At 51.6% G+C, this 10318-nt stretch overlaps 1 protein-coding gene across 3 annotated transcripts in view; it reads left to right on the top strand.

The window, feature by feature from the left end:
• GTF2IRD1 (GTF2I repeat domain containing 1) overlaps positions 1 to 10318 on the top strand; it is a 147369-nt gene that overhangs the window by 88330 nt on the left and 48721 nt on the right. For all 3 annotated transcript variants that reach the window (XM_025380415.1, XM_025380414.1, XM_025380413.1), the window contains exons 15-17: positions 1259 to 1306; positions 2253 to 2318; positions 3747 to 3930. In XM_025380415.1, coding sequence (XP_025236200.1) covers positions 1259 to 1306; positions 2253 to 2318; positions 3747 to 3930 — 298 coding nt within the window. The remainder of the gene's footprint in view (positions 1 to 1258; positions 1307 to 2252; positions 2319 to 3746; positions 3931 to 10318) is intronic.

The following is a 10318-nucleotide window of genomic DNA, read 5'->3' as shown; positions in this document are numbered from 1 at the left end:
ATAAAAAAAAAAAAAAAAAAAAAAAAAAGGATTTTGCATGTGTGTGCTTTTTCTGTTTGCACATGTATGATATGACACAGTTAAATGATATAGAACTGTGTAACACATTGAGCAGGTGCAGTGGCTCATGTCTATAATCCTAGCACTTTGGGAGGCCAAGGTGGGAGGATTGTTTGAGCCCAGGAGTTTGAGACCAGCTTGGGCAACATGGCGAAACCCTGTCTCTACAAAAAATTTTAAAAAGTAGCCAGCCGTGGTGGTGCATACCTCTACTCGCAGCTACTGAGGAGACTGAGGCAGGTGGATTGCTTGATCCCAGGAGTTTACAACCAGCCTGGGCAGCGTGGCAAGACCCCATCTCTACAAAAAATAAAACAATTAGCTGGATGTGGTGGTACCTACCTGTAGTCCCAGCTACTCGGGAGGCTGAGGCGGGAGGATTGCTTGAGCCCAAGAGGTTGAGGCTGTAGTGAGCTGTGATGGCACCACTGCACTCCAGCCTGGGCAATAGAGCAAGACCCCATCTCTTAAAACAAAAAACCATGTAACACATAAAGGAAAAAGCTCTAATCACACCCTCCTCAGGCAACCACTAGTATTCCTAGTATCTACCCTTTGTATGTTTTTATCTATGTGCTAACTCGTGTGATGATTATTTTAAAACAAATTGTCCCGTGTTCTCACCTGGATGGTTTTTTTTGTTTTGTTTTGTTTTGTTTTTTTGAGACGGAGTCTCACTCTGTTGCCCAGGCTGGAGTGCAGTGTCATGACCTCCACCTCCCAGGTTCAGATGATTCTCCTGCCTCAGCCTCCTGAGTAGCTGGGATTACAGGCATGCACCACCATGCCCAGCCAATTTTTGTATTTTTAGTAGAAACAGGGTTTCCCCATGTTGGCCAAGCTGGTCTCAAACTCCTGGCCTCAAGTGATCCACACACCTCGGCCTCCCAAAGTGCTGGGATTACAGGCGTGAGCCACTGCATGCGGCCGAGGACTTTGTCTTGTTCCCACGTGTCCTCCGTGTCTAGAACAGACTAGCTTGGGAGATGCACACAAAATGATCTCAGCCTGCTTTCGTGTGAAGGCCAGGGTGGGCACCTGTATGGAATCGGGGTCTCTGATCTCATTGGAGTGGGTGCCATGCTTCAAAGTTGGGGCCCCCTGGCCTGCCATTCCCCAGCTCTCTGGTCTGACATCGGCAGTGCGTGGCTTAGGAGATGAAGAATGTGGCTTCCCGGCATCCTCTGTTCTCTTTTAGACAAAGGCCTGAGCGAGGACCCACGGCCTGAGGAGAGGCCCGTAGAGGGTGAGGCCCTGTCTACCCCTACATTTCACTCCCGCCCCCACCCCATCTCTCCTCCCCTGCCGTCCACCTCCCTTTGGCCTCTCGGTCTCTTCCTTCTCTCCACCCCATCTTTCTCCAGCACCCTGGTTTTGGAGTGGGAGTCCTGTGGGCTGCCTGAGGTGGGAGGAGATTTAATTAAGGACCTGTCTTCTAGAACCAGGAGGTACCTGGTCAAAGGTGCAAGCAGTTCCCACTGCTAAGGGAAATTGCAAGCCTTTGTTTTTATTACACACCCTGCTGCTTTCCGCAAAAGTTTTAAGGCTGGGAACTGAGCCTCCTCTATCTGGACAAGTAGAATAGAGGCCTGAAAGCACAAAATTGGCTTTGTGTCCATCAGACACGCCCATTCTCAGGAACGTGAGAATTCTCTCCCTGCTGAGAATGGAAGTAGGACAGAGAGAAAGGGAGGCCAACGTGAGGGTGGGTCTGTTTCATCTCTGGAGTATCCTGGAATGGAATGAGTGAGTGTCAGAGGAGAGGTTTGTCACTTCCCCAAACCCAGCCTGGCAAGAGGAACCAGGAAGTCTTAACACAGTTCCACTGCCACCTGGTGGCAGTGTGCTCAATTTGCAGGCTTAGTGTGTACCCACTAGTTCTCAGTCACATACTATACTCAGTCACATACCTAGAAAGACCCATCGTCACTCCTAGTCCACAGAACCTTCCAAATCTTCGTTCAACCTGGCAGTTCCCTAGATTTGATTTCACAAACAAGAATGTGAGCCCAGGAATTGTGAACCTGTCTGCGTGTGCCATTTCTGAGGAAATAAGTTACCCACTGCCACCGCCCCAGCCTTCCCCCATTCCAAGATCCCACCACAGGGCCAATCTTGGTACCAGCAGAGCAGAAACATCAGCTGAGAAGCTGCCACCAAAGAGCCTCAACAGACTGCCTTTTGCCTTCCAGACAGCCACGGTGATGTGATCCGGCCCCTGCGGAAGCAGGTGGAGCTGCTCTTCAACACACGATATGGTGAGCAAGAAGTGGGACAGGGTTGGGGACATCCCAGCCCACCTCCAGCTGCCCTGTTTGCAGAAGGGCTTTGGACCTATCCCCTTGGCCGTTCCCATCCCAGCTGCTCTCTGGGCAGGGACAAGGGAGGGAGGGAAGAGAGGAGCTGGGACCCACCTTAAAAAAAAAAAAGAATAAGATAAGATAACATCAGTGGTGTGCCCGGAATGAGGCTAGGTGCTTCCCCATGTTCTGTTTTTTTTTGTTTTTTTTTTTTTTTTTTGAGATGGAGTCTCACTCTGTCGCCCAGGCACAATGTCAGCTCACTGCAACCTCCACCTCCCAGGTTCAAGCGATTCTCCTGCCTTACCCTCCCGAGTAGCTGGAATTACAGGTGCCTGCCACCACGCCTGGCAAATTTTTGGGTTTTTTTGGTTGGTTGTTTTTTTTTTTGAGATGGAGTCTCGCTCTGTCGCCCAGGCTGGAGTGCGGTGGCCGGATCTCAGCTCACTGCAAGCTCCGCCTCCCGGGTTCATGCCATTCTCCTGCTTCAGCCTCCCAAGTAGCTGGGACTACAGGCGCCCGCCACGTCACCCAGCTAGTTTTTTTGTATTTTTTAGTAGAGACGGGGTTTCACCATGTTAGGCAGGATGGTCTTGATCTCCTGACCTCGTGATCCATCCATCTCGGCCTCACAAAGTGCTGGGATTACAGGCTTGAGCCACTGCGCCCGGCCAATTTTTGTATTTTTAATAGAGACAAGGTCACCATGCTGGCCAGGCTGGTCTCAAACTCCTGACCTCAGGTGATCCACCCACCTTGGCCTCCCAAAATGCTGGGATTACAGGCGTGAGTCACCGTGCCCAGCCCCCGGTGTTCTTGTATCCCATCTCACAAAATCCCCATGTCCTAAGTCCCACTTTACACATGAGGAGAACTGAGGCCTGGTAAAGGGGTGTGACTTGTCCAAGGCCCCACACTACTCAGTGGCAGAGATCGGGCTCGTTCCAAGGCATGGGTGTTGGGCCACACCAGCATGTGGGGTTGCTTATGGTGGCAGAAGGGACACTTGGAGGGCCTTACTGGAAGGATGAGGCCCGGTGGACTTGGGGGAAGCGATGCCGAATCTCAGCAGCCATTAGTGGTAGCTTCCGTGCTGCCTGGGCATGAGGGCGCGGACCCAGTGTGGGCTTTGGGGTATCCCTGGGTTGAGGTCTTGTCCCCTGGCTCTGCTATTTGGTGACTCTGTGACCTCAGACAAGTCACGTCGTCTCTGAGCTCCAGGTTCCTTTCCTGCAGGCTGGGGGGCCATTCTTTCTACCTGCCAGGAAGGCTGGCAGACCCTTAAAAGGGCTCTGGCAGCTTTGGCCCCCACACAGGCACGGGACATGGGTGGAGGTTCCTGGCCCCGTGGCACTGGGTGGCCCTACAGCAGCCATGTCTCCGCAGCCAAGGCCATTGGCATCTCGGAGCCCGTCAAGGTGCCGTACTCGAAGTTTCTGATGCACCCGGAGGAGCTCTTCGTGGTGGGACTCCCTGAAGGCATCTCCCTCCGCAGGCCCAACTGCTTCGGGATCGCCAAGCTCCGGAAGATTCTGGAGGCCAGCAATAGCATCCAGTTTGTCATCAAGAGGTAAGGCCCGACCAGGTCCACGGGAGACAGCACCAGGCCTGCTCAGCACCCGGGGGCAGGAGCAGCACCAAACTGCCATCGAGCGATTCTCGTGCCTCAGCCACCCGAATAGCTGGGACCACAGGTGTGTGCCATGCACGGCTAATTTTTTGATTTTTTTCTGTTTGTTTGTTTTTAGAGATAGGGTCTGGCCACATTGCCCAGACTGTTCTCAAACTCCTGGACTCAAGCCATCTCCTGCCTCGGCCTCCCAAAGTGATTGTAGGCGTGAGCCACTGCACCTCGCCGCAATTTCTTTTTTTTTTTTTTTTTTTTTTTACAGAGTCTCACTCTCACTCTGTCTCCCAGGCTGGAGCGCAGTGGTGCGAACTTGGCTCACTGCAACCTCCGTTTCCTGGTTCAAGTAATTCTCCTGCCTCAGCCCCCTGAGTAACTGAGACTACAGGTGCGTGTCACCATGCCCAGCTAATTTTTGTATTTTTAGCAGAGACAGAGTTTCTGCTAAACCGGGCTAAACTGTTGACCGGGCTGGTCTTGAACTACTGACCTCAAATGACCCAGCCACCTCAGCCTCCCAAAGTGCTGCGATTATAGGCATGAGCCACCGCACCAGGCCTTTCTTTTTTTTCTCTCTCTCTCTTTTTTTTTTTGGCAGCAGGGTATTAGATAGGGTTTGGCTGCAGTTAGCAGACATGAGGCTCCCCAGGCCTGCCAGACTCAAAGCCACCGAGCTGACCCCTTTCGCAGTCTCAGGAGAGCAGTGTTCAGTTTGTCCAGATGCAGAATGGGAACGTCCCATCAGCTCACGGGTTCTCCAGGCTGGCGTGTTGGTGTCCTGGGCCAGGAGCTGGAGGCAATGCCCCATTGTCCTAGGATGGGAAAGTCCAGCAGTGGCTTCTCCAGGCTCTTTCTGTTTCTTTGAGCGTGTTGTGTTTTTGCCAGTGAGGGCCTGGGGCAGCACCCGTGGATATACCCTGTGTGCCCGTGGTTACACCCTGTGTGGGATGGAGAGAAGGAAGAGACCGAGAGGCCAAGGGGAGGTGGATGACAGGGGAGGAGAGATGGGGTGGGGGCGGAAGTGAAATGTGGGGATAGACAGGGCCTCACCCTCTACGGGCCTCTCCTCAGGCTGGGGGATTTCAGGAACAGTGGCTCATGCCTATAATCCCAGCACTTTGGGAAGCTGAGGTGTGAGGATTGCTTGAGCCCGGGAGTTCAAGACCAGCCTGGGCAACATAGCAAGACTGTGTCACTACAAATTTTTTGTTTTTAAACTCTGGTGTGGCAGCACATGCCTGTAGTCTCAGCTACTCAGGAGGCCGAAGCAGAAGGATCACTTGAGGCCAGGAGTTCCAGACTAGCATGGGCAACATAACGAAACCCCATCTCTACAAAAAAAAATTTAAATTAGCTGGGCATGGTGGTGCACACTTGTAATCTCAGCTACTCAGGAGGCTGAGGTAGGAGGATCACTTAAGCCCAGGAGGGGTTTGGAGGCTCCCGTGAGCTATGATTGTACCACTGTACTCCAGCCTGGGTAACAGAGTAAGACGTCTCCTCAAAAAAAAAAAAAAAAAAAAAAACAGGGAATGGGAGGATCATATTTCTATTATGTGTTTGTTACTTCTGTGTTACTGTAATAGCATACATTTAGGCTTGGTTTACAGCTAGGCATGATGGCTCGTGCCTGTAATCCCAGCACTTTGGGAGGCTAAGGTAGGCAGATCACTTGAGGTCAGGAGTTCGAAACCAGTCTGGCCAACATGGCGAGATCCCATCTCTGCTAAAAATACACAGATCAGCCAGGTGTGGTGGCTCACGCCTGTAATCCCAGCTGTAATCTCCCTGTCATCAGCAGAGGCATGAGAATCACTTGAACCCGGGAGGCAGAGGTTGCACTGAGCTGAGATCATGCCACTACATTCCAGCCTTGGCGACAGATCGAGACTCTGTCTCAAAAAAAAAAAAATTAGGATTGGTTTGCTTGAAAACGGCAAGAAAGAAGAGACTCTTAAGGGTTTGTTCCTCCTGGGAAATAGATGGTTCTCAGACTGGGAGACTCACAGCATCATTTTTGCATACAGTGGTGAGGAGACCCGCTGGGACAGGGAGCTCTTCTCCAGGGCCTGCTCTATGCCAGGAGGGAGGCTGCTGCTCCACGACACACAAAGACCAGATAGCAAAAAGCTATGCAACAGGGCTGGAGAGCAAGAGTCGTGATTCATGCAGTAGAATCAAAGGCTTCAGCAGGCCAGGGTGAAATGCAGCCACATGCCCGGTGTGTCTGGGCATATTAAAAGGAAGATTGAGGCCACGCCCAGTGGCTCACACCTGTTATCTCAGCACTTTGGGAGACTGAGGTGGGCAGATCACTTGAGATCAGGACTACTGAAAATACAAAAATTAAGGCTGGGATCGGTGGCTCACACCTGTAATCCCAGCACTTTGAAAGACTGAGGTGGGTGGATCACCCAAGGTTGGGAGATCGAGACCAGCCTGACCAATATGGAGAAACCCCGTCTCTACTAAAAAATACAAAATTAGCCGGGCGTGGTGGCGGGTGCCTGTAATCCCAGCTACTTGGGAGGCTGAGGCAGGAGAATTGCTTGAACCCAGGAGGTAGAAGTTGCAGTGAGCCGAGATCGCGCCATTGCACTCCAGCCTGGGCAACAAGAGCAAACTCTGTCTCAAAAAAAAAGAAAAGAAGGCCGGGCACGGTGGCTCAAGCCTGTAATCCCAGCACTTTGGGAGGCCGAGGCGGGTGGATCACGAGGTCAGGAGATCGAGACCATCCCTGGCTAACATGGTGAAACCCCGTCTCTACTAAAAATACAAAAAACTAGCCGGGTGTGGTGGCGGGCGCCTGTAGTCCCAGCTACTCGGAGGCTGAGGCAGGAGAATGGCGTGAACCCGGGAGGTGGAGCTTGCAGTGAGCCGAGATCACGCCACTGCACCCCAGCCTGGGCGACACAGCGAGTCAGAAAAAAAAGAAAAGAAAAGAAAAGAAAAGAAAAATTAGCCAGGCATGGTGGCATGCACCTGTAATCCCAGCTATTCGAGAGGCGAAGAAAGGAGAATCACTCGAACCTGAGAGGCGGAGGTTGCAGTAAGCCAAGATCACACCCCTGCATTTCAGCCGGGGGGACAGAGTAACACTCTTGTCTCAAAAATAAAATAAAATAAAAAGGGAAGATCGCATTTCAGGTGGTTTAAGGATAAACTCGTGATAGACATATAGCCCATCAGATGTGTGAAAACATAGGGAAATAAAGATTCACAAGAGAATATGTGTAATTATAGTACAGTAATTGGCTCTACTATATACATGTATAGTACTGTACTGGTTGAAGGAGAGCTTCCTTCAACAAATTCCCAGCCTGGGCAACATGGTGAAACCCCATCTCTAGGAAAAAAAAAAAAAAAACATAGCCAGGCTTGATGGTGCACACCTGTAGTCCCAGCTACTCGGGAGGCTGAGGTGGGAGGATCGCTTGAGCCAGGAGGTCGAAGCTGCAGTGAGCCTTGATCGCACCACTGCACTCCAGTCTGGGTGGCAGAGTAAGACCCTGTCTCAAAAAAAAAGTTTAAAAAAATTTTTTTTTTTTTTTTTGAGACGGAGTCTTTGCTCTGTCACCCAGGCTGGGGTGCAGTGGCGCGAACTCGGCTCACTACAAGCTCCGCCTCCTGGGTTTACGCCATTCGCCTCAGCCTCCCGAGTAGCTGGGACTACAGGCGCCCGCCACTTCGCCCGGCTAGTTTTTTGTACTTTTAGTAGAGACGGGGTTTCACCGTGTTAGCCAGGATGGTCTCGATCTCCTGACCTTGTGATCCGCCCATCTCGGCCTCCCAAAGTGCTGGGATTACAGGCGTGAGCCACCGCGCCCGGCCAAAAGTTTTTAAATTTTTTTAATTTTTTATTTATTTATTTTTTTTTTTTTTGAGACGGAGTCTCGCTGTGTCTCCCAGGCTGGAGTGCAGTGGCGCAATCTCGGCTCACTGCAAGCTCCGCCCCCTGGGTTCACGCCGTTCTCCCGCCTCAGCCTCCCAAGTAGCTGGGACTACAGGCGCCCGCTACCACGCCAGGCTAATTTTTTGTATTTTTAGTAGAGACGGGGTTTCACCGTGTTAGCCAGGATAGTCTCGATCTCCTGACCTCGTGATCCACCCGCCTCGGCCTCCCAAAGTGCTGGGATTACAGGCTTGAGCCACCGCGCCCGGCCTAAATTTTTTAAAAGCTACATTTTGTCCAGGCGTGATGGCTCACGCCTGTAATCCCAGCACCTTAAGAGGCCCAGACAGGAGGATCGCTTGAGCCCAGGAATTTGAGAACAGCCTGGGCAATGTATCAAGACCCCATCTCTACAAAAAATTTTAAAAATTATCACACCTAGGCCGGGCGCGGTGGCTCAAGCCTGTAATCCCAGCACTTTGGGAGGCCGAGGCGGGTGGATCACGAGGTCAGGAGATCGAGACCATCCTGGCTAACATGGTGAAACCCCGTCTCTACTAAAAATACAAAAAACTAGCCGGGCGTGGTGGCGGGCGCCTGTAGTCCCAGCTACTCGGAGGCTGAGGCAGGAGAATGGCGTGAACCTGGGAGGCGGAGCTTGCAGTGAGCCGAGATCGCGCCATTGCACTCCAGCCTGGGTGACACAGCGCGAGACTCCGTCTCAAAAAAAAAAAAAAAAAAAAAAAAAAAAATTATCACACCTGTAATCCCAGCACTTTGGGAGAACAAAACAGGAGGGTCACTTGAGGCTAGGAGTTCGAGACCAGTCTGGTCAACATAGCAACCCCATCTCTATTTTATTTTTAAAATTAAAAAATTAGACAGGTGCAGTGGTATGTGCCTATAGTCCCAGATACTTGGGAGACTGAGGCAGAAGGCGGAAGAATCGCTTAAGCACAGAAGGTCCAGACTGCAGTGAGCTCTGATGGCATCAGTTCACTCCAGCCTAGGTGACAGAGCAAGACCTCGTCCCTTTAAAAATACAAAGAGAGGCCGGGCATGGTTGCTCGCCCCTGTAAACCCAGCACTTTTGGGAGGCTGAGGCAGATGGATCACTTGAGGTCGAGAGTTCAAAACCAGCCTGGCCAGCATGGTGAAACCCCATCTCTACTAAAAGTACCAAAAATTAGCTGGGCTTGGTGGTGCACACCTGTAGTCCCAGCTCCTCAGGAGGCTGAGGCTCGAGAATCTCTTGAACCTGGGAGGTGGAAGTTGCAGTGAGCTCAGATTGCATCACTGCACTCCAGCCTGGGCGACGGAGTGAGACTCCTTCTCAAAATAAATAAATAAATATATAAAGAAATAAAACGCAAGAGACAAACAAACTAAAAAACCATCCTGGGCACCTGCCAGGTCCTGGGCTTGCAGCCCAGTGGTAAATGCCACCAAGTCCTGCCCTGGAGTTGCCAATGTCATCCAGACAAAAATCAAAATATCATGTCAGGTAGAGATAACTGCTGTGACAGTATATAACTCAGAGTGAGGAGGAGAGAGGGACAGGAGGAACCTGGATAAGGAGGTGACATTGGAGCAGCAACCCAATGAAGTGAGAGGGACAGCCACTGTGCATAGTGTGGGGACAGGCCAGGCGCAGTGGCTCACAGCTGTAATCCCAGCACTTTGGGAGGCCAAGGCAGGCAGATCACGAGGTCAGGAGTTCAAGACCAGCCTGGCCAACATGGTGAAACCCAGCCTCTACTAAAAATACAAAAATTAGCTGGGCGTGGTGGCGTGCACCTGTAGTTCCAGCTACTCAGGAGGCTGAGGCAGGAGAATCGCTTGAACCCAGAAGGCAGAGGTTGCAGTGAGCCGAAATCACGCCATTGCACTACAGCCTTGGTGACAGAGGGAGACTCTGTCTCAAAAAAATTAAAAAGACTATGGGGACAGAGAAAAAGTCATGCAAAGTCCCTGAGGCAAGAACATGCTTGTGTGTTTGAAGGCTCACAAGGTGCCCTTGTAGCTGGTACAGGGTGAGTGAGGGAAGGATGGTGAGATTGAGGCCCAGGAGGTTGCAGGGGACCAGGCGTGGTGGCCCACGCCTATAATCCTAGCTCTTTGGGAGGCTGAGGTGGGAGGATTGCTTGAGCTCAGGAGTTTGAGACCAGCCTAGGCAACATAGTGAGACCCTATCTCTATAAAAAAGAAAAATAGGCCAGGAGCGGTGGCTCATGCCTGTAATCCCAGCACTTTGGGAGGCCAAGGAGGGTGGATCACCTGAGGTCAGAAGTTCGAGACCAGCCTGGCCAACATGGTGAAACCCTGTCTCTAAAAATACAAAAATTAGCCAGGCATGGTGGTGGGCGCCTATAATCCCAGCTACTCGGAAGACTGAGGCAGGAGAATTGCTTGAACCCGGGAGACAGAGGTTGCAGTGAG

This window comes from Theropithecus gelada, chromosome 3 (assembly GCF_003255815.1).
Source record: "Theropithecus gelada isolate Dixy chromosome 3, Tgel_1.0, whole genome shotgun sequence".
Taxonomy (NCBI): domain Eukaryota; kingdom Metazoa; phylum Chordata; class Mammalia; order Primates; family Cercopithecidae; genus Theropithecus; species Theropithecus gelada.
Note: the sequence above shows the minus strand (reverse complement) of the source record. Positions and strands in the feature narration are given on the sequence as shown.